The 23,438-nt window shown below is 53.3% G+C and overlaps 1 protein-coding gene and 1 long non-coding RNA gene across 5 annotated transcripts; one reads left to right on the top strand and one right to left on the bottom strand.

Annotated features, from left to right (window-relative positions):
• Positions 1–618: 618 nt before the first annotated feature.
• LOC132534889 (uncharacterized) lies at positions 619–1,619 on the top strand. Its single transcript, XR_009546653.1, has 2 exons — positions 619–942; positions 1,019–1,619. It is a non-coding gene; the product is annotated as an uncharacterized LOC132534889 (long non-coding RNA).
• On the bottom strand, positions 1,142–22,699 carry MORF4L1 (mortality factor 4 like 1). Of its 4 annotated transcripts, none has more exons than XM_060179566.1 (13): positions 22,516–22,699; positions 21,528–21,574; positions 19,324–19,391; positions 18,427–18,543; positions 17,342–17,428; positions 13,884–13,964; positions 12,676–12,701; positions 12,220–12,308; positions 10,314–10,415; positions 5,898–5,986; positions 3,899–4,071; positions 3,527–3,611; positions 1,142–1,844 (listed from the first exon to the last, which is right to left on the bottom strand). In XM_060179566.1, exons 1-13 carry the CDS (start codon positions 22,553–22,555, stop codon positions 1,760–1,762), a joined length of 1,089 nt encoding a protein of 362 aa, XP_060035549.1. In that variant the 5' UTR covers positions 22,556–22,699; the 3' UTR covers positions 1,142–1,759. The 4 variants fall into 4 exon arrangements, with proteins under 4 accessions (XP_060035549.1, XP_060035550.1, XP_060035551.1 ...); XM_060179567.1 differs by having other exon boundaries at positions 18,427–18,540; XM_060179568.1 differs by lacking the exon at positions 18,427–18,543 and having other exon boundaries at positions 22,516–22,696.
• Between the last annotated feature and the right edge of the window lie 739 nt (positions 22,700–23,438).

The following is a 23,438-nucleotide window of genomic DNA, read 5'->3' as shown; positions in this document are numbered from 1 at the left end:
CTATCCCGAGCCCGCACCCTTGACCTCCTGCCCCCCAGACGCCCTGCAGCCAAACCGGGCCCAAGACACGTCAGCACACAAGGGGCGCGCAGGGTGACAGTCGGGGGTGACACTCGCCACGCACCGCACACCACACGAGGGGCCTCAGTGCCCACCCACCACACACTCAGACGCGCCGGTGTCACGTGGAAGTGCCCCTGGCACCGGGACACTGGCCGGCGGACACAGCACCTCATCTCCACCCATCAGGTCCGACCGTGACTGAGCCTAAGGAACCCAGCGCTTGTCAGCTTACCGGAAGTGCTGGAGGTTTTCAGAATGGTGTCACTCTTCAGTCTGGCTGAGGAGACACCTGCCGACAGGAGCCTGGTTCCAGCACAGCGAGGCCCACGCTCATCTGGATGATTTAGTGGCCCCAGGGCCACGGCTGAGACTCGTATCTGGACACGAGGATCTATGTGTCAAAAAAGGTCAAGATCAAATGGTTTTCACATTGACATCTGGGGCCAGGGGTGGCGCACCTGGTTGAGCACACGCAGCATAGTGCGCAAGGACCCAGGTTCGAGCCCCCACTGGCCACCTGCAGGGGAAGCTGCTTCACAGGCAGTAGAGCAGGAGCAGGTTACAGGTGTCTTTCTTCCCCACCCCTCCTGTTTCTGTCTCTGTCGTAGTAAAAACTTGAAATCAGAACAGCTGCCTGCTGGGAGCAACAGAATCACAGGCCGGGCTCCGAGGCCTAGCAGTAACCTGGGGGCAGAAACACTTGAGCCGATGTCATCTTTCGGGACAGACACCGGGAGGCCCCTGCTCAGGGTCATCCTCTTGCAAGGGCCTGTAGTGACAGCAGAGCTTAGCGCCTCCAGAGTTAGCGTCTCCAGGCGCCTGTCTCTTCTCCAGCACCAGGCCATCCGACACTCGACTCTCCTTAGCCGGAGACACCGGGTCAGGCAGACACGGTGACTCTTAGCCGGAGACACCAGGTCAGGCAGACACGGTGACTCTTAGCCGGAGACACCAGGTCAGGCAGACACGGTGACGTGCGCCAGGTCAGGCGGCCCTGCTCCCTCCCTCACAGCCAGACAAGGGCCTCGCACACCAGCCCACCGCAAGATGCAGAACAAAATGCAGCCACACAAGCATACTGCCTTTCTGAAACTTAAAGAAAAATTTATTGAAGATCTGAAAAACAATTCCTAAAAGATTGACTTTTCCAGAAAACCGTAGCTACACAATGCATTGCGTCTATTATGTTAAAACGTGCATTCGACACAAATACAAAACCATGGAAACAAGCCACCGATCTCCCACAGCGTGAGCAGGGCAGGTAAGGTGTCTAAGACACAGCGGGGACAGCTGCAGGGCGGGCTCTTCACGTGAAGCACCAGGGAAGAGGAGCACGAACGGCGCGTGTTCGGTTCACACACTCCAGTGGGCCTTTGGCACTAGCAGTCAGCGTTTGTCAGAGAGCGTCAACACGTACTAGGAAAGTGCGCAGTGTCAAAGGGAAGAGCTGCCAGCTCTGGGGAGCAGCTTCGTCAACTAGGCAAGGACACACTGCCGCACGTCTCTCCGTCGTCTGGCACTGAACACACTGGCAGCGACCTTGAAATGAAGAGAAAGGAGCTCCGACTCCTCAGGAAACAAACAGCAAATCTGTTACACACTAACATGTCCAGAGTACGTCGTTTGTACAAGAGAAGACTGGGAACGGGACGCACGGACGGGGATCCCACACGCCGCGCCGCCTGCACCGCGCCGCCTACACCGCCTTCCGGTGGTATTCGGGAGGGGCCACTTCGTAGTCGCTGGCGCTGAACAGCGTCGCCGAGTTCTTCGCCAGGTACCTGGGAACAGAACGGCACCCGTTACCACAGGCGCGGCAGCCCGGCCGGAAGCGCGCTCTCCTCGCCACACACGCCACAGGAGGCAGGCGCTTTCTCAGGAGAGGCTGAAGGAACGGCGGGCACCCTCACGGCAGCACCCTGCTCGCTCCAGCAAACCGGGTATTCACCAAGCAACACGGTGCATGGGAGCGACGGATGGCCAGACTCACAAGGACCCACGGGCTCGGGTGCCAGCAACAGAGGGCACTGGCGCAGAAAGCCCAGGGTTCCTTCAAACTCTTAAGAAACTTGTCAAGTCGGATGACCTAGGCCGCTGCCGCTGGGCAGTGGTGCGCCTGGCCGCGAGCACACGTCTTAATGCGCAAGGACCTGGGCTCAAGCCCCCGGTCCCCACCTACAGGGTCCAAGTTTCCTGAGCGGTGAAGCAGGGCTGCGAGTCTGTCTTGCCCTCTAAATTTCCCTCTGCCCTACCAAGTTAAAACAAAAGGAATGGTTCAGAAGTTGAGATCCCCGGATCCAGGCGGGGGCACACCTGGCTGAGCGCACACACCGCAGTGCACAAGGACTCGGGGTCAAGACTCCCCTGCTGTCCCTACCTGCAAGGCCCGTCTCCATCTCCAATAAATACATGTAGAGTCTGAGATGCTTCGACCTGCCGGGTCCAGCAGCCACAGTAGACTCACCCCCACCGGCAGAGCAAAGATGAGACGGCAAGACCCCATGCCCCAAGTTTCAAATTTCTCATTAGAAAACAAGCGGTTTCAACAAAATTCAAATACTGAAATACAGAAAGATGACAACTCCGACCTTCCCTCCCAAGAACACCGCAAGAAACTATCTGCTTCAGAGCGGCCCCCAGCCCCACATACCGAAGGGGTTTCTGTCTTTACAAGAACCCACCACCTCAGTCTGCCATCTCCACGGACACGGCGCGAACAGGGCCTCGCGCAGGAGGTTCTGACCTGCCTCCAACCCTCCCGTGACTGCGTGGGAACTGGAGACTCACTGCCTCAATATGGCAGGGGCTTGCTCGGCAAGCGCGGGGAAAGCCTCCCTCACCACCTTTCCTTTCCTGAACTGCACCAGGGTCACCACTGGGCTCGCTGCCTGGACTGTGGCTCTACTGCTCCCGGCAGGCGGCCATCTTCAGGGTTTTATTATGAGGCACAGAAACAGGAGGCGCAGGAGGAGACACTGCAGCCTGCCCCACGGCTCGTGGAGCAATGACACTCCCTATGGGTGGGGAGTGGGGCTCAAACCCAGGCTCCTGTTTTAGTTGGAGTTTAACTTTTACTTTCCCTTTTGTCCCCTTTACCGGACTGATAGAAACTGGGGAGGGAAGGGTCAGAAGGGAGGGCTCCACCCTGATGCTTCCTTCCCCTCTGCAGGCAGGGCTGGGGGCTTGAACACGCCTGCCCAGCTGTGGCGACTGGAAGCTGCGAACACATCACCTCACCGCTGCTGCAGAGCTCCACATGCCGACTCACCCAGGAGGTGTGGCCTATCACGTGTCCTTCCAGAGACACAGCTAGGCTGCACTCACTCCGCACGGCTTCCCATCCCTCGACACCTGTGGCGGGGCCGGCTCGCGCCCCTGACGCACCTCCCCGACCCGGAACACGTTTCACGTTTCGTACACTTGTTGACTTGGGAGACTAACGTGCAGCAGACTCAAGACTTACTTTAGAAAATCGTGGAGATAATTCAGTAACAATGCCAGGCTTTTCTCATCGAGGGGTGTGTAGGCCAACATCGCTCCGATGCGCACTATTCAAACACAAGAATCTCAAGTCAGCCATCTGAGTCATGTGAGGAAACACCCACACCCCCACACATCTTGCAGCCTCGCTGCTCACACCACCCCGGCCACGACCACACTGAGAGAGGCCCCTTAGTCCCAAACCCATGCTGGCAATAAGCAGCTGAGGAAACCCCAGCCAGCCACACAGTCACGCTTCAGCTTGGCAGCCCGCTGCTTTCGCGTCTATCAGGGAGATGGAGGCGTCTCTGGCCACTCGGGGAAGCCCAGGGCTGCCCCCAGAAGGGCTCCTCACCGAACAGTCTCAGCAGGTGCGGTGCTCCGTACACCTGGGACATGGGCGCGTCAGGGTGATCCGCCAGGATCTCGGCGTACTGCGGCCTCTCAAACTTGTAGAGCAGCTGCGTGCCCAGCATCACGTTGAAGTATTCTTTGATGCCGGCCACGACCTCATTGACGGCGTACTCTCTGCCAAGCAAAGCAGAGGCACTCACTCAATTGGACGGCACAGCATTTGGTCAGAAGCTGGACGAACAGCCGTGAACTTCCTTACTGTCCAGTTCTAAAAACCGGATTTAACAAAGGCACAGAAGGGGGCTGAGCAGTAGTGCAGAGTGCATGTGTCACCGTGGGCGATGGCCCGGGTTCAAGCCCCAGTGCACACCGAGAGGGGAACAGTACTGCATGTGTCTCCCCGCCCCTCCCCCAACCTCTTTCTCTATAAAAACTAAGAGGGAGTCGGGCGGTAGCGCAGCGGGTTAAGCGCACGTGGTGCAAAGCGCAAGGGCCGGCATAAGAATCCCAGTTTGAGCCCCCAGCTCCCCACCTGCAGGGGAGTCGCTTCACAGGCAGTGAAGTAGGTCTGCAAGTGTCTTATCTTTCTCTCTCCCCCCACCCCGTCTTCCACTTCTCTCTCCCATTTCTGTCTTATCCAACAATATCAATAACTACAACAATAAAACAAGGGCAACAAAAGGGAATAAATATTAAAAACAAATAAACAGGAAGAAATCCAGTCTAAAAATGATAGCGATTGCCTAATCACAGCACTCAAGCTACATCAATGTCGGTTTCCATGGTGGCATTCTCACCCCTGGCTGACCCTGGAGGAGTCTAAGCCAGACTCCATCCTGTTGTTAAAATTCGGAAGGCTCTTGCCGGGCTGGCTTGCTTCAAGGCGGGTAACAGAGACGCGGAGGCAACGGTCTGGCCCGCTTGGCCCCGCCCCAAGGAACCCCAGGAGAGGGTTCCTGAGTTCCTGAGTTCCCGAGTGCGAGAGTGCGAGAGTTCCTGAGTTCGAGAGTAAGGGAGAGGGTTCCTGAGTTCGAGAGTGCCAGAGTTTCAGAGGGTTCCCCAGTACGAGAGTTCCAGAGTTCCAGAGTTGGAGAGTTTCAGAGTTACAGAGTAAGAGAGAGTTCCAGTGTGCCAGAGTTTCAGAGGGTTCCCCAGTACGAGAGTTCCAGAGTTCCAGAGTTGGAGAGTTCCCGAGTTACAGAGTAAGAGGGAGTGCTTGTGCCTCCGCAAAGAGACAGCCGAGTTCTGTTTGGTGATTAGTTTGTCTTAGTTTGTGAATCGTTGTTCCTGAATAAAGAAATACAGCTTCCCAGCCCAGCCGTTGTCTCCGCGTCTCTGTTAACTGCCGTGAAGCAAGCCAGCCCGGCAAGAGCCTCCGAAATTTTAACAACACCATCACAAGTGTTAATTCTTTTTTTAAACATTCTACTATCTACATTCACTATTGGATAGACAGCCAGAAACTGAGACGCAAGGGAGATTGAGAGAGAGACAGAGAGACCCTTGCAGGTGGGGACCAGGGGCTTGAACCTGATCCTTTGTGCACTCTAATGTGTGTGCTCCGCCAGGGGCACCCCCACCCGACCACTCCCCAGTGTTAACTGTTCTGCTACTTTCTGGCGGTCTAGGCTTCTGAGGAAGAACTTGGCGCCATTTATTTAGAAACAACAATCTTCTGGGGAGTCAGGCAGTAGCGCAGCGGGTTAAGCACATGTGGCACAAGCACAAGGCGTAAGGATCCCAGTTCGAGCCCCCGGCTCCCCACCTGCAGGGGAGTCGCTTCACAGGCGGTGAAGCAGGTCTGCGGCTGTCTTTCTCTCCCCCTCTGTCTTCCCCTCCTCTCTCCATTTCTCTCTGTCCTATCCAACAATGACGACATCATCAACAACAACAACAATAACTACAACAATAAAACAAGAGCAACAAAAAGGGAATAAATAAAAATTAAAAAAAAAAAAAACAATCTTCTGGCGAACGGGGCCGTGTGTGTCCTTCCTTACTTATTGTCTGTGTTCCCTCGAGACTTCTTGTAGTTGGCATAGTCTTCCAGAATGGAGTCCACGTTCTTCTTGGCAGGAAGATAGAAAAGCTGCAACACAAAACACAGTGGGACACCAGTGTTCCTTCTCAAAGCACAGCTACACAGCAGAGTACGACAGTCAACCACTAGCATCGGCCAGTGGGAACACGCACAGCAGGGCTGGGAGGTAGCACAGCAAGTTAAGCGCACATGGTGCAAAGCACAAGGACCGGCAGAAGGATCCCAGGTTCGAGCCCCAGCTCCCCACTTGCGGGGGGGGGGGGGGTCGCTTCATAGAAAGTGAAGCAGGTCTGCAATATCTGTCTTTCTCTCCTCCTCTCTCAGTTTCTCTGTCCTATCCAACAACAGGAGCAGCAAACGGAACAAACAGCCTCCAGGAACAGCGGCTTCATCACCAAGCCCCAGTGATAATCCTGGCGGCAAAAAGAACAAGGAGCACACTGCACTGAACACAGCCAGCACGGTTCCTCTAGAAACTGTGACAAAGCCCTTGCAGTGCCTCGAGCATGTGAGTGTGCTCACAAGACAGCACACATCCTGTCAGAAAGACACCCTGCTATGACAACCTCCAAAAACCTTTCTACCTTTTTGTCGTCATAAACCTAAAAATTAAAAATAGGGGCTGCTTGGTTCTTCGAAAGAGTAAACAAAATCGACAAACCTTTAGCCAGACTCACAAAACAAAAAAGGGAGAAGACCCAAATAAATCGGATAGTAAATAAAAGAGGAGATATCACAACAGACACTGCAGAAATTCAACATATCATGCGAGGCTTCTATGAACAACTATATGCCACCAAGTTAGAGAACCTGGAAGAAATGAATGATTTCCTAGATACCTACCAACTTCCAAAACTAAGTAAAGAGGAAGTGGATAACATGAACAGGCCCATCACAGCTAATGAAATTGAAACAGTTATCAAAAATCTTCCCAAAAATAAAAGTCCTGGACCAGATGGTTTTACAAATGAATTCTACAAAACCTTCAAAGAAGAACTAATACCTCTACTTTTAAAAGTCTTCCAGAAGATTGAAGACACTGGAATACTCCCTGCCAGCTTCTATGAAGCCAACATCACCCTGATACCAAAAGCAGACAGGGACACAACCAAAAAAGAAAACTACAGACCAATATCTCTGATGAACATAGATGCAAAAATATTGGAACAAAATTCTAGCCAACCGGATACAGCAGTATATCAAAAAAATTGTTCATCATGACCAAGTGGGGTTTATCCCAGGCATGCAAGGTTGGTTTAATATACGTAAATCAATCAATGTGATCCACCACATCAACAAAAGCAAGACCAAAAACCACATGGTCGTATCAATAGATGCAGAGAAAGCCTTTGACAAAATACAACATCCCTTTATGATCAAAACACTACAAAAAATAGGAATAGATGGAAAATTCCTGAAGATAGTGGAGTCTCTATATAGCAAACCTACAGCCAACATCATACTCAATGGTGAAAAACTGGAAGCATTTCCCCTCAGATCAGGTACTAGACAGGGCTGCCCACTATCACCATTACTATTCAACATAGTGTTGGAAGTTCTTGCCATAGCAATCAGGCAGGAGCAAGGAATTAAAGGCATACAGATTGGAAGAGAAGAAGTCAAACTCTCCTTATTTGCAGATGACATCATAGTATACATGGAAAAACCTAAGGAATCCAGCAAGAAGCTTTTGGAAATCATCAGGCAATACAGTAAAGTGTCAGGCTACAAAATTAACATTCAAAAGTCAGTGGCATTCCTCTATGCAAACACTAAGTTAGAAGAAATTGAAATCCAGAAATCAGTTCCTTTTTCTATAGCAACAAAAACAATAAAATATCTAGGAATAAACCTAACCAAAGAAGTGAAAGACTTGTATACTGAAAATTATGAGTCACTACTCAAAGAAATTGAAAAAGACACAAAGAAGTGGAAAGATATTCCATGCTCATGGGTTGGAAGAATTAACATCATCAAAATGAATATATTACCCAGAGCCATCTACAAATTTAATGCTATCCCCATCAAGGTCCCAAGCACATTTTTTAGGAGAATAGAACAAATGCTACAAATGTTTATCTGGAACCAGAAAAGACCTAGAATTGCCAAAACAATCTTGAGAAAAAAGAACAGAACCGGAGGCATCACACTCCCAGATCTCAAACTGTATTATAGGGCCACTGTCATCAAAACTGCTTGGTACTGGAACATGAACAGACACACTGACCAGTGGAATAGAATTGAGAGCCCAGAAATGAGGCCCCACACGTATGGACATCTAATCTTTGACAAAGGGGCCCAGACTATTACATGGGGGAAGCAGAGTCTCTTCAACAAATGGTGTTGGAAACAATGGGTTGAAACATGCAGAAGAATGAAGCTGAATCACTGTATTTCACCAAATACAAAAGTAAATTCCAAGTGGTTCAAGGACTTGGATGTTAGACCACAAACTATCAGATACTTAAAGGAAAATATTGGCAGAACTTTTTTCCGCATAAATTTTAAAGACATTTTCAATGAAACGAATCCAATTACAAGGAAGACTAAGGCAAGTATAAACCTATGGGACTACATCAAATTAAAAAGCTTCTTCACAGCAAAAGAAACCACTACCCAAACCAAGAGACCCCTCACAGAATGGGAGAAGATCTTTACATGCCATACATCAGACAAGAGTTTAATAACCAACATATATAAAGAGCTTGCCAGACTCAACAACAAGACAACAAATAACCCCATCCAAAAATGGGGAGAGGAATTGGACAGAATATTCACCACAGAAGAGATCCAAAAGGCCGAGAAACACATGAAAAAATGCTCCAAGTCTCTGATTGTCAGAGAAATGCAAATCAAGACAACAATGAGATATCACTTCACTCCTGTGAGAATGTCACACATCAGAAAAGGTAACAGCAGCAAATGCTGGAGAGGGTGTGGGGTCAAAGGAACCCTCCTGCACTGCTGGTGGGAATGTCAATGGGTCCAACCTCTGTGGAGAACAGTTTGGAGAACTCTCAGAAGGCTAGAAATGGACCTACCCTATGACCCTGCAATTCCTCTCCTGGGGATGTATCCTAAGGAACCCAACACATCCATCCAAAAAGATCTGTGTACACATATGTTCTTGGCAGCACAATTTGTAATAGCCAAAACCTGGAAGCAACCCAGGTGTCCAACAACAGATGAGTGGCTGAGCAAGTTGTGGTCTATATACACAATGGAATACTACTCAGCTGTAAAAAAATGGTGACTTCACCGTTTTTCAGCCGATCTTGGATGGACCTTGAAAAAATCATGTTGAGTGAAATAAGTCAGAAACAGAAGGATGAATATGGGATGATCTCACTCTCAGGCCGAAGTTGAAAAACAAGATTAGAAAAGAAAACACAAGTCGAACCTGAAATGGAATTGGAGTATTACACCAAAGTAAAAGACTCTGGGGTGGGTGGGTGGATGGGGAGAATACAGGTCCATGAAAAATGATGAATGAAATAGTGGGGGTTGTATTGCTAAATGGGAATCTGGGGAATGTTATGCATGTAAAAAAAAAAAAAAAAAAAAGAAGTAGAAACGCAAAGCAGAAATTGACTGAGTTTGGAGTATAAAAAAAAAAAAAAAAAAAAGGGGCTGGGCGGTAGCGCCTCGGGTTAAGTGCACATGGCAAAGCGCAAGGGCCGGCAATAAGGATCCAGGTTTGAGCCCCCTGCTCCCCACCTGCAGGGGAGTCACATCACAAGCAATGAAGCAGGTCTGTAGGTGTCAATCTTTCTCTCCTCTGTCTCCCTCTCTTCATTTCTCTGTCCTATCTAACAACAGCTATAACAATAACAACTACTACAACAAGCGCCAATGACAACAAAATGGGAAAAATAGCCTCCAGGAGCAGTGGATTTGTAATGTAGGCACCGAGCCCCAGCAATAACCCTGGAGTCACAAAAATAAATAAAAATAAAAACACATATATGGACATCACTTTTTTCGTTAATTTTATTATTTTCCCTTTTGTTGCCCTTGTTGTTTTATTGTGGTTATTATTGTTACTGTTACTGATGTCGTCGTAGGATAGGACAGAGAGAAATGGAGAGAGGAGGGGAAGACAGAGACGGGGAGAGAAAGACAGACACCCGCAGACCTGCTTCACCGCCTGGGAAGCGACTCCCCTGCAGATGGAGAGCCCGGATCCTTACGCCGGTCCTTGCACTTTGCGCCACGTGCGCTTAACCTGCTGCGCTACTGCCCGACCCCCCAACGTCACTCGTTCTGATGATCACAATGGTCTCTGAATTCAAATGGCAGTCGAGAGTGCGACCGTCAAAATGCTCCAGCACAGGAGAACACTAGAGAGGCCACAGCCTGCGAGGCCTGAGGTTACCTGTTTTTGTCGAGTAATCAAGTCCCAGTCGTCAACCAGCCAAGGTTTGAGCTCTTCGGGAATCTTCACTTTCACTTCCACTCTGCTCATGAAGGTCTCCTCCTAGGGAAGGCGCGCAACGTGAAGCCAGCCCGCAGGCGGCACGGACAGCCTGGACTGCTGTGTCAAAAGCTTTCAGTGGGGAGTCGGGCGGTAGCGCAGCGGGTGAAGCGCAAAGACCGGCATAAGGATCCCGGTTCAAGCCCCCGGCTCCCCACCTGCAGGGAGTCGCTTCCCAGGTGGCCAAGCAGGTCTGCAGGTGCCTGTCTTTCTCTCCCCGTCTTCTCCATCTCTCTCCATTCCTTTCCTCTCTGTCCTATCCAACAACAGCAGCGACAATAGAACCCTGCCATTTCTCGCAAAGGAGAAACCTGCTTCAGCGACTTCTTGTTGCTGCAACGTGCGAGCAGCTGCAACGTGCGAGGGAGCAGCGGTTTCAGCTCTAAACACCGCCCCTGGACACAAAAGCAAACGTGCTGATTCTCATGAGGGTTCAGTAACTAGGATGAGATGCGTCAAGTTTCCAGAACATTCTGGTTTGTCACGACAGCACTGCTTCATGCATTTAGTCAGTCAGCAATTAAAAGCCTATTTCCAAACTCCTAACTTTGGAAGCTGTCATTACAATAAAACAAATGACGCCTTATCAATTACTTAAGAATTCAAAACTATTTCGCATCCACACGAGACTGAGAGTCTTTCCTAGTCTTTAAGTTGCTTCAAAACATGCAAAAATCCACTTAGCACAACCTGCCGGGACGGTTATTTTGTCCCTACTTGGCAACACCAGGATTACTTCTGGGGTTCAGTGCAGCCAGCACTCCAAGTCTACCATGCCCAGCAGACAGCAACTTCTTCCCTTTTCTTTTTTTTTTTCCTTTTTATAGGACAGAGAGAAACTGAGAGCAGAAGGGTAGTAGGGAGGGAGAGAGAGACACCTGCAGGCCTGCTTCAGCACTCATGAGGCTTCCTCCCTGTGTGTGGGGAGCCGGGGCTTGAACCCATGCCTGGCCCGAGACCATCTTAACACCAAAGAAATTAGTCTCAGATTTTTTTAATATTTATTCATTTATTTTGGATAGACAGAAAATTGAGAGGAGCGGGAAACAGAGACAGAGAGACACCTGCAGCCCTGCTTCACCACTCGTGAAGCTTTCCTCCTGTAGCTGGGGATCTGGGGCTTGAACCCAGGTCCTTGTGCACTGTAATATGTGCACTCAACCAAGACATGAAAAGATCTTACAAACAGGCATCTGACAGTGAGTTAGGAGCTGGTGGGAGTTGTTTAGAAAGGGCAAATACAAAGCTTCAAGTGAGAATAAGACTTATACAGACATATCCTTTATTTAAAACCAGTCAACACCTGGTTGAATGTATACACATTGCCAAGCTTGAGGACCTGGGTTCAAGCCCCTGACCCCCACTTGCAGAGGGAAGCTTCAGGCGGGATGAAAAGCAGGGCTGCAGGTGTCTGACTCCCCATCTCTCACCCCTTCCCTCTGTTTCCCCGTCTTTGTCAAGTATATAGAGTGCTAGAATGTAAACTGGGGGACAATTTTCACTCTAGCCATGAGTCATGTTGACAATGTGTCACAGTTCCACAGTTACGTCACTGAGCTGTTGCATGAAGCAAACTAGAAACTTAAAAACCCGTGGTCCAGGAGGTGGTGCAGTGGATAAAATTTTGGATTCTCAAGTATGAGGTCCTGAGTTCAATCCCTGGCATCACATGTACCAGAGTGATGTCTGGTTCTTTGTCTCCCTCTCCTCTATCTTTCTCATGAAAGAAAGAAAGAAAGAAAGAAAGAAAGAAAGAAAGAAAGAAAGAAAGGAAGAAAGAAAGAAAGAAACTAACTTAAAAACTCACATTTTCAACAGTAGGGTCCACCCGAGCCCTTTTCTTCCGGGGAGGCTGAGGCATCTCACTGGTACTGCCACCATCTCCGTTTCCTGGAGCTGCAAAGGATGGTGGTGGAATGCAACCTTATGAAACGCTCAAGGAAAATGACTCCTCACCTCACTTCTCACTGTTCTGTCCAAGTCACATTTCGTTTCCATAAAGCTTCATAAACAGCTCCACAGAACCTCCGCTTTAAAGGCTTATCTAGTAACATCAGTCTCACGTGTACTTTGAAGCCCGCTGACAATGACATGCTTCTGGTGGTCAAGGAACAAGGTCTCCTCCACCCCCCGCCTCACTCTGCCTCTGCCGTGGCAGACACTGAGCAGAAGCTATGCACTCAGTGACTCCTCGCTTTAGCATCTAACAGTGAGTTTAAAGTGGGGATACAGTGGCAAAATGACTTGAATGACATTAACTTACTTTTCTGTTTGTTCTTTTTTGTTTTCCTAGGAGGAAGAAAGAAAGACAATTACTACTGGTAAAACCAAACAATTTCAACGCTCTTCCCTCAGGATCACATGCCAATGAATTCCATGCTCTGGTCAAACACGAAAACTGGTGTTACTACTCTGCCAAATCTCCACGGAAGGAAAGCAAAGCGAGGATATGCCAGGAACACACAACACGGGAATCCTGATACTGTAGGGCTGGTGGGGCTACACTGCTTAAATGCATGCAGTACTGTGCTCAAAGACCCACACGAAGACCAGGCTTTGAGCCCTGGCTCCCCACCTGCAGGAGAGCCCTTTATGAGCAGTGAAGCAGGCATACAGGTGTCTCCCTTTCTCCCCTGCCTCCTCAAATTTTATCCTGTAAAATGTGTTGTTTGTGGGGTCGGGCAGTAGTGCAGTGGGCTAAGTGTACATGGCACGAAGTGCAAGGACCAGCGGAAGGAGCCGCTGGCTCCCCACCTGCAGGGGAGTCGCTTCACAGGCGGTGAAGCAGGTCTGCAGGTGTCTGTCTTTCTCTCCCCCTCTGTCTTCCCCTCCTCTCTCCATTTCTCTCTGTCCTATCCAAGAATGACATCAATAACAATAACTACAACAACAATAAAACAAGGGGCAACAACAGCAAATTGAGAAAACTAAAAAAAAAATGCTGTTTGTGTTGTGGTTATTTTACTGAATAGAGACAGAGAGAGATGAGAGGGAGGAGAGAGGGCGAGAGGCAGAGACACCCTACTTCACTACTTGTGAAACTTTCCCCCTGCAGGTGGGGAGCCAGGGCTCCAACCTGGGTCCTCAAACACTGAGTGTTTAACCAAGTGCACCACCACCTGGCCCCCAAAGTGTTAAAAGTGGTCAATGTGGTTACATGTATTTTGAAGGGGGGGGGGGAGGTCAGGAAAAGTGGGCAGGCAGAGGGGACCTGTTACAAAAATTAAGAAGAGGTATCTTCAATAAGCCAACACTTGAATCAGGCTTCCCTGTAAAGGTCTCCAAGTGCCAGCAGGGCTCCTGGGGCCTCCCACTTGGTTCTGCCACGACACCCACACTTTCCCTGGTGCCAGGGTACCCAAAGGGCCACATGTGTGGCAGTGAGCTGGCTCTCGGGCCCCAGCGTCCACGCCAGAAACCCAGCCAGGCAACATTTTTTCTGTGAACTGAGACAAGCGTGGGGCTTCTTACACTTCCACATTCTTCTGCTGTAGACCAGACGTCTTCTTTCCGGGGGCTGCCCCTCTCATCTTCCCCTCCGCATACTGCTCCCTTCAAAGCAATTCCGACAGTTACCAGTTTGAAGCATACACTCAAATTCAAGCCTCAAACCTCTTATCAAGCGGCACAGAAATCTGTTAAGACTGTAGACAAATAATCTATCACCACAACTCTAGCAACTCAAGAATGGAAAAGGCAAAGATAAGGCGGAGGGTAGACAGCATAATGGTTATGCAGAGACTCCCATGCCTCAGGCTCCAAAGTCCCAGGTTCAAGCCCCTGCACCACCATAAGCCATAGCTGAGCAGTGCTCTGGTTAAAAACGAGAAGAAAAAAACTTAAATTATGTGATCCAGGTGGTGGTGCAATGAGTAAAACACTCTCAAACATGCCAGGGTTTGACCCCTGGCAGCACATGTACCAGGGTGATGTCTGGTTCTTTCTCTCTCCTCCTACCTTTCTCATTAATAAATAAAATGAAGTGAAATAAAAAAAATTTTTTTTTAAAAAGGCAAAGATTTTGTTCTGTGATAACTACCAAAATTAAAATATCACAAAAGCCTCCTGTATTTAAAAACTTAACTTGCTTAACTTGCTGGGCAGGGGCAGATAGCATAATGGTTATGCAAACAGACTGTCATGCCTGAGGCTTCAAAGTCCCAAGTTCAATCCCCTGCACCACCATAAACCAGAGCTGATCAGAGCTGTTAAAAAAATAAATAAATAAAAACTTCATTTGCTTTACAACTCACCAATTCCGGGTGGTCCGAGAGGTGACGCAGTGGATAAGTTATCGGACTCTCAAGCATGAGGTCCTGAGTTCAATCCCCGGCAGCACATGTACCAGAGTGACATCTGGTTCTTTCTCTCTCTCCTCCTATCTTTCTCATTAATAAATAAAGTCTTTAAAAAAATTAAATAAACTTCACTTGCTTTAGAACTCACCAATTCCAATTTAAAAAAAAAATGTTCTTAGAAAGACAGGAGAGAGAAAGAACCAGACATCACTCCAGCACAGGTGCTGCCGGGGACTGAACTCAAGACTTCATGCTTGAGAGTCCAATGCTCTATCCACTGTACCACCTCCTGGGGTAGGTCTTTTTCAAGACTGTTATTTATTTAAGGGAAAGGGCAGGAAAGAGACCTGCAGCCCTGCTTCACCACCTGAGAAGCTTTCCCTTTGCAGGTGGAGACCAGGGGCTTGAACCCGGGTCCTTGAGCATTCAAGCCCAACGTATTTCAACTTTCCTGTTACACATTTCAGCTTTAAACTGAGAAGAAAACGTGTGCTGCGAAGACTACAGACTTGGAGCCAAGTGGCGGCACCCCACACTGGGCCTGGATGAGCACACGCGCCACCATGCCCCGGTTCCCACCTGCAGGAGGGAAAAACCTCACTAAGTGGTAAAGCAGTGCTGCAGGGCTCTCTCTCTCTTTTATTCATTCGTTTACTGGTTACTGGACAAAGACGGAGAGAAACTGAGAGTGAGGGGAGAGGCAGAGACGCCCCCACTTAGCCACTTGTGTAGCCCCTGCAGGTGGGGAGCCGGGCCTGAGCCTGCTCCCTGCGCCCTGCATTGTGTGCACTCAGCCTGCAGGTGGGGAGCCGGGCCTGAGCCTGCTCCCTGCGCCCCGCATTGTGTGCACTCAGCCTGCAGGTGGGGAGCCGGGCCTGAGCCTGCTCCCTGCGCCCTGCATTGTGTGCACTCAGCCTGCAGGTGGGGAGCCGGGCCTGAGCCTGCTCCCTGCGCCCCGCATTGTGTGCACTCAGCCTGCAGGTGGGGAGCCGGGCCTGAGCCTGCTCCCTGCACCCTGCATTGTGTGCACTCAGCCTGCAGGTGGGGAGCCGGGCCTGAGCCTGCTCCCTGCGCCCCGCATTGTGTGCACTCAGCCTGCAGGTGGGGAGCCGGGCCTGAGCCTGCTCCCTGCACCCTGCATTGTGTGCACTCAGGCTGCAGGTGGGGAGCCGGGCCTGAGCCTGCTCCCTGCGCCCTGCATTGTGTGCACTCAGCCAGGTGAGCCGCCATCGGGCCCCTCCTCTTTTCCTTCCTCCTCGCCCACTTCAGTTCCTCTCTAGCCGATACACGATACACGCGTGCACTCGAGAGACGAGGGGTGAGGCTGGGCAGCCCCGCCTGCCGCCTGCCCCACAAGCCAGGACAGGGTGAGTGTGCGACACATGACTCCTCAGCAGCCTGTGGCCTTCCAGCTGCCAATGCCTGAAAGCAAGTCGGTATCAGGAGACAGCGTCACGGTGACGCAAAAAGTCTTCCATGCCCGAGTCGCCAAAGGACCCAGGTTTAATCCCCAGCACGACCCTATGCCAGAAATAAGTAGTGCTCTGGTTAAAATAATAATCAAGGATCTGGGTGGTGGCGCAGTGGGTTAAGCGCACATGGAGCAAAGTGCAAGGACTGGCGTAAGGATCCCGGTTCAAACCCCTGGCTCCCCACCTGCAGGGGGGCTGCCTCCCAAGTGCTGAAGCAGGTCTGCAGGTGTCTGTCTTTCTCTCCCCCTCTCTCCATCTCTCTATCCTATCCAGCAATAACAACAAGGGTAACAAAATGGGAAACATGGCCTCCAGAAGGAGTGGACTTATAGTGTAGGCACCTGAGCCCTAGTGGTAACCCTGGAGGCAAATCATCATCATCAAGTTGTTTTTTTTTTTTTTTTTAATTCCCTTTTGTTGCCCTTGTTGTTTTATTGTTGTAGTTATTATTGTTGTTGTCATTGTTGGATAGGACAGAGAGAAATGGAGAGAGATGGGGAAGACAGAGAGGAGGAGAGAAAGACAGACACCTGCAGACCTGCTTCACCGCCTGTGAAGCGACTCCCCTGCAGGTGGGGAGCCGGGGTTCGAACCGGGATCCTTATGCCGGTCCTTGTGCTTTGCGCCACCTGCGCTTAACCCGCTGCGCTACAGCCCAACTTTGTTTTTTTTTTTAATTTATTTATTTTTTAAATATTTATTTTATTCATTCCCTTTTGTTGCCCTTGTTGTTTTATTGTTGTAGTTATTATTGTTGTTGTCGTTGTTGGATAGGACAGAGAGAAATGGAGAGAGGAGGGGAAGACAGAGAGGGGGAGAGAAAGACAGACACCTGCAGACCTGCTTCACCGCCTGTGAAGCGACTCCCCTGCAGGTGGGGAGCCGGGGGCCGAACCAGGACCCTTCTGCCGGTCCTTGTGCTTCCTGCCACGTGCGCTTTAGGACATTTCTAATGCTGACTCGGGGCGGGCAGAGGTGCAGCTGGTAAAGCGCTCACGTTACAGTGCACGGGGACCCAGGTTCAAGCCTCCGGCCCCCACCCGCGGGGGGAGCTCCAAGGGCAGTGAAGGAGGGCTGCAGGTGTCTCTATCTCCACCCCCTCCCTCCAGATCTGTGTCTACTCAAGAGTGAACAGCAGTTGGGTGGCAGGACGACTTACTGGTTGGCTTTCTGGAGCTCCCGCTGCTTCTGCAGGTTGGTGTCCACATACTTGAGCACTCTGCTTTCCGGCACCCACTCGTCCCAGCTGAAGGAGCAAAGGCCAGTTCAGAAAACAGATGCATTCACAACCGTTTCCACCGCGACTTGGGTTCTGTCCTCTGATTATCTTGGGGGGGGGGGGGGGGCGGGAGAGCAAGTCGCTTCTCCTGAAACGACCTCACACCCGGTGCCGTGCCCAGGGCATCACACATGCAGAACACGTGGCGGCCCGATGCTCAGAGGGACACGGCTCAGTGACACCTTCCCAGCGGGGGGAGGGGTCTGTGCCGTCGGGGGCCCAGAAGCAGTTTCTCAAGAAGCCCCTCAAAGCGGCCAGAGTGCAGCACGTGCAACTAACTCCCAGGGCCGAGCCCCAAGCCCCCGCTACAGGGCGCTTCACAAGCTGTGACGCAGAGCTGCAGGTGTCTGCCCCTCCCCCAGTGTCTCTGGCCCATCAAACAAAGAGATCATCTAAACTAACTTACATACTGAGATTGCAAAGTACAAAAGCCTCTCTACGCCTCAGTTTACCACCTGTGAAGTGAGGCTAGGAGCACTTGCCTTACCAGATCATCACGAGAATCAGACACACACAGCAAGAGAGGATCTGACACAAAACGACAACAGGGCGTCTACCATCTCGGCACGTTGAGACCAACTCAGCTAAGAGGAAGTGTTCCAGGGGCCTCTCAGACCACACCACCCTCAACTGGCACTCCCTGGTGGATCAATACACAAACTTGCAAGGTACAGTCAGGAAGAGGCTTCCTATGTATCAAATGCTAGCAGCAGCACCAGGAAGGGGGCAGTTACTAAGGCACTCTGAGTCAGAAGTGCTCATTCCGCGTGCGTGCGTGCGTGCGTGCGTGTGCGTGCGTGCGTGGGGGGTGGGGGGCAGGGACGTCTGTCTGTCTGTCTGTCTGTCTGGACTGTGCAAAGTGCTGCTTTCTTCCTGCTGACGGAGCTCCGTTAGCGGCTCCCACCTCTGACCTCCACGGGCGGACTCAACAGATGCCTAGAGAGAACTTGAAAGCATGCATTTACCTAGAGGTCAGGAGGGGGTGGTGTACTGAGGGAGCTCCTTCAGGAACAGGAAAAAGGACTACAATATCGCCACGTGTCTTCAGAGTGTGTTCAGAGCGCCTGCGCCTCACAGCACTTCTGATACAGACAGCACAGCACAAAGCCATCTCAGTCACTGGTGACGACTTCGCTCAAGCTCATCAAGACCCATTCACAAAGGGGCGGAAACCGCAGTGCCTGTGTGGACGACTAGCGGCTCCTTAGCTCTCCACACGCCTCTCGTCACCTATCTATCGTGCCGTGTTCGCACAGGGAGGTAGGTACAAGGGGTTCACATTCGGGGGCGGGGCTTTGGCTGTACGGCCCTCACTGCCCGGCTTCCTCAGACCACTTTCGCCAGGAGCACCGTGCCCCCGCCTGCTCCTCTTCTCTCACCAGGAGCCTGGAAAAACCCTTCCCTCAACACCAATGCGCCTCGAGCTAAAAACCAGGTTAGTGCGGAGTTTTCTCTGTACATCAGGAGCAGAAACCCTGCCACCTCCAAAGCTGGGAAACCATGAGGTGGCTGCTTCCGACTGAGGCTGATTATTCTCTTCCTCCTAGAGAAACCCACCTGCCTTGAGAGTCACTGGGTGTCGCCCAGGCTTTAAAGAGCCCAAGCTGTCCTCACACGCACCAAATGCAGAGGGAAGGGAAAAGGCTGGTCTGCGGCTAGTGGATTTTAGACATTCCACTTAACATGGGACACACCTGCTGGGAAGCGGCTGCTTGCCGCCCGGCCGCCCGCCCGCCCGCCCGCCCGCGAGCTAACTAGGGAAAGCTAACTAGGCCGTGAGGAACACGCCTTTGCACTCTCTACCAGACAGGCCACCTTGTTAATTGCAAATAACAGACCGTTTTTCAAAATCTAATACTCACTTTTTATTCCAACCACTGTAATGTATAAAGTATTTCACTTGTTTGTCCTTTATGGCAACCTTTACACACTGAAACACAGAAGAAGAAAAAAATTCATTTAAACATTTTAGAAAGGAAATGAAATTATGCAAGTCCTCAAAGCCACTCTGACACAAACTCTTTGGTAGCCAAAATGTGGCCGTCTAAATGTGACTTAAGCATGAAGACCACAGAGGCTTTAAGTTATGAAAGTGCTTTAACTGTGACGGAATAAAGAGAAAGTGAGGGAGGGAGAGCTAGAGAGGGACAGAGACAGACACCTGCAGCCCCGCTTCACCACTCGTGAAGCTTGCTTTCCCCTTGCCGGTGGCAGTCGGGGACTTGAACCCAGGTCCTCGTGTTCGGTGACACGTGCATTTAACTAGGTGCGCCACGGCTCCCCTTAAAACTGCCGTCTCATCAATCGTTGCTGGAGCCAGTCCGAGAGCCAAGGAACCAAGGCACAGCCTCAAATCAACGGGCCAGGCGGCCAAAGACCAGCAATGAAGACGAGAAACCCAACCAGACAGGAGTTGGTGCTTATTTCAAGAGAATCTCAGCTGAAAAGATACGTGACCTAACTTGTTAAAAAGTCACTAGCAGGGGAGTCCGGCGGCAGCGCAGCGGGTTAAGCGCACGTGGCGCAATGCGCAAGGACTGGTTTAAAGATCCTGGTTCGAGCCTCCTGCATCCCACCTGCAGGAGGGTCGCTTCCCAAGCGGTGAAGCAGGTCTGCAGGTGTCTGTCTTTCTCTCCCCGTCTTCCCCTCCCCTCTCTCCATTTCTCTCTGCCCTAACAACGATGACATCAATATCAATAATAACTATGACAATGAAAAACAAGGGCAACAAAAAGGAAAATAAATATTAAAAAAGTCACTAACAGAAGAAAGGCAACGAACTGTCTACTGCAGGATGCCAGCAGCTGGCGGTGATGGATGCGGAAGCATTTGGCTTTCTGGGGAAAACAAGAATGGATCCCACAGGGAAGTCGTGAGCTCCGACAGTCACGGCCACCTGGTTCTGCAGGCAGATGTCTTTGTCAGTCAGGACAGCTCAGGGGTCTTGCTGTCAGCAGAAGCCACGGCAAGTGTTAAGACTGGGGCAGAGGAGCTCGGTGCGCATCACCAGTCACACGCGAACGGTATCGCCACACCAAGACGATGGCAGAGCTCTTGCCCATCGGAAAACGTATGATCCTGTAGTCGCTGGCACTGGGCAGCTCTCAAACAAGTTAACAGCAACGCACACAGGGAGGCCGCCCACCCGGGCACGCTATGCCCACTTCTCTAAGCACTACACACGCGGAGAGCAGGCTCACAGGCTTGTCCCGACCACCCGCTGGCATCAAAGGCACCCGAGTGCCACTCTGGCTCTCCTCGGACCCACGGGGACGAACCTCTACCTCAACTATCTGTTCAAAAACAAGAATACTGTGGTCCAGGAAGTGGTGCAGTGGATAAAGCGTTGGGTTCTCAACCATGAGGTCCCAAGTTCAATCTCTGGCAGCACTTGTACCAGAGTGACGTCTGGTTATTTCTCATGAATACATAAATTAAAAAAAAAAAGAGAGAATACCAGTAACAAAATAGCGAAAGGATTTCTCCCCCTTTTCCCTTTTGCCTCCAGTGTTATCACTAGGGCTCAGTGCCTGCACCACAAATCCACTGCTCCTGGAGGCCTTTTCCCCCCATTTTGCTGCCCTTGTTATTATCATTGCTATCGTTGTTGGCTAGGACAGAGAGACGTGGAGAGAGGAGGGGGAGACAGACAGAGAGGGGGAGAGAAAGACAGACACCCGCAGACCTGCTTCACCGCCTGGGAAGCGACTCCCCTGCAGGTGGGGAGCCGGGGGCTCGAACCGGGATCCTTGTGCTCGGCGCCACCTGCGCTTAACCCGCGGATGCCGCGCCGCGAGCTTTGGAGCGGGTCAGTCCGCTCCTCCGCCGGCTGCTGACCCCGGGGGCCACCGCTCTGCGGGAGGCGAGGCAGACAAACAGACAAACGGTGAAGTGGCTGCGGGCGGGGCACGGAGAGCAGCCCAGCCGCGCTCATGCCCGAGTGAGCTTCTGGTCCCCTCTCCCTGCGTCCCCGCAGGAGCTGAGACCCGAAAACAAAACCTCTCTCTAACTGCGGCGGCCGCAGCCGTCACCTGCCCCCGCTCCCGGCCAGCAGCCGGTCTCCTACCTTTGCTTCGTAAAGGAGAGGCCCGTGGAAGCACAGCACTCGCTCCCCTGGGGAGGCAAAAGCGGCAGGTTAGCGTGCCCGGAGGCCGGGGACCCACAGGCCCGGGCCGCCGCCCTCGCCTGCTGCCCCTTCCGTCTGCCGGTATCGTCATCATTGTCTTTCTCTGCCTCCGGGGTTGCGGCTCGGCGCCTGCACCGTGACTCCACGGCTGCTGGCGGCCACGTCTGCCCTCCTGCTGCCTTGGCCGCTCACTGTCGCCGTTAGCTACTGCCGTCGCTGTCGGACAGGACAGACAGAGGACAGAGAGCCGTGGAGAGAGGAGGGAGCGACAGAGAGGGGGAGAGACAGACAGACCCACACCCGCAGCCCCGCTTCACCGCCTGGGAAGCGACTCCCCCGCAGGTGGGGGGCCGGGGCTCCCACCGCGATGCTCACGCCGGCCGCCCGCTCTGTTAGAGACGGAGGGAGAGAGGTCGAGACGGGGAGGCCCTCTGCGGGCAGGCAGCGGGGCTCGAGCCTGGGTCGCCGGCGCCGCGCCGTGGGCCCCGCTGCAGGCGCCGGGTGAGAAGCCGCCAGGAGAGCCGGCAGACACGGGCGCCCACCGCCCCGCCCCCCCCGAGCCTCCCCCGGGCGTCGGCGCTGCGACCGTCGGGGCGGCCGGACCCTCGGGAACCCCGGCTCGGCGCTCGGGGGGGACCACCGGAAGGAGACCCCGCGCCCACCGGAAGCAGCCCCCCCGGCCGCACAAAGCGCCGCCGCCATGTTGCGGCGCCATGTTGCGGCGTCTCGGCGCGGCGGGGGGCTGGGCCGGGGCGAGGGGCGAGAGTCGGGGTCGGGGGTCGGGGGTCGGAGGCCGCTCCCGCCGCCACGCGCGCCAGGCCGCCCCGCCCCGCCCCCCCGCCCCGCCGGGCCCGGCCCTCCGCAGCGACGCCCCCGCGACCCCGCCGCCCATGGCCTCACTCGCCGCCCCACCGCCCCACCGACTCACCCTCCTGGAACTTGGGCTTCGGGTCCTGCTTGGGCGCCATGGGTGCACGATCTGCCGCCGCTGCCGCCCCCCGCTCGCCGCCGCCCGTTCGCGTCAGCCGCGCCGTCAGCCCCGCCGCTCTACATCCCGGGCGCGACTCGCCAGCGCCGACACCGCGCCTGCGCGCTCCGGCCCGCGCCCGCCCGCCCGCACTGCGCCTGCGCGCCCTCCGCCCCGCCCCGCCCACCACGCGCGCGCGAGTCTGCGCCGCGCCGCCCGGGGCATGCCGGGAAGGGGGGCTGCGTCCGCGCTGCGCTCGGCCTCGTGGGGGCTTCTGCGGCCAGGCTAAAGCAGCCCGCCCTGCCGTGGCCACCCCTGACGACCCCACACGTGCCCCAGGCTGACACCCGCCTGTGGCCCCCAGCTGACCCCCCCCCCGCACGTGGCCCCCCAGCTGACCCCCCCGCACGTGGCCCCCAGCTGACCCCCCCCCCCGCACGTGGCCCCCCAGCTGACCCCCCCGCACGTGGCCCCCAGCTGACCCCCCCCCCCGCACGTAGCCCCCCAGTTGACCCCCACACGTGGTCCCCTGCTGACCCCCCCCCGCACGTGGCCCTCAGCTGACCCCCCCCCCGCAAGTGGCCCCAGCTGACCCCACCCCCGCACGTGGCCCCCATTTGACCCCCCCCCCGCACGTGGCCCCAGCTGACCCCTGCACGTGGCCCCAGCTGACCCCTGCACGTGGCCCCAGCTGACCCCCCGCACGTGGCCCCCCAGTTGACCCCCGCACATGGTCCCAGCTGACCCCCCCCCCCCCGCAAGTGGCCCCAGCTGACCCCCCCCCCCCGCACGTAGCCCCCCAGTTGACCCCGCACATGGTCCCAGTTGACCCTCCCCCCCCCCGCGCGTGGCCCCCCAGTTGACCCCCACACGTGGCCCCCTGC

The sequence above is a fragment of the Erinaceus europaeus genome, chromosome 20, assembly GCF_950295315.1.
Source record: "Erinaceus europaeus chromosome 20, mEriEur2.1, whole genome shotgun sequence".
NCBI lineage: Eukaryota > Metazoa > Chordata > Mammalia > Eulipotyphla > Erinaceidae > Erinaceus > Erinaceus europaeus.
This window is presented reverse-complemented; position numbering and strand designations above follow the sequence as displayed.

Bases quoted from the DNA above. Each gene is read 5' to 3' on its own strand.
- MORF4L1 (XM_060179566.1), bottom strand. From the start codon at position 22,555: ATGGCGCCCAAGCAGGACCCGAAGCCCAAGTTCCAGGAGG. The intron at 3,612-3,898 runs GTGAGGAGCCCT...GTGTTTGAATAG, and splicing joins GCACCTGCTGAGACTGTTCG to TGCGCATCGGAGCGATGTTG. The intron at 1,845-3,526 runs GTAAGTCTTGAG...TTCTGTTCCCAG, and splicing joins TATCTCCACGATTTTCTAAA to GTACCTGGCGAAGAACTCGG.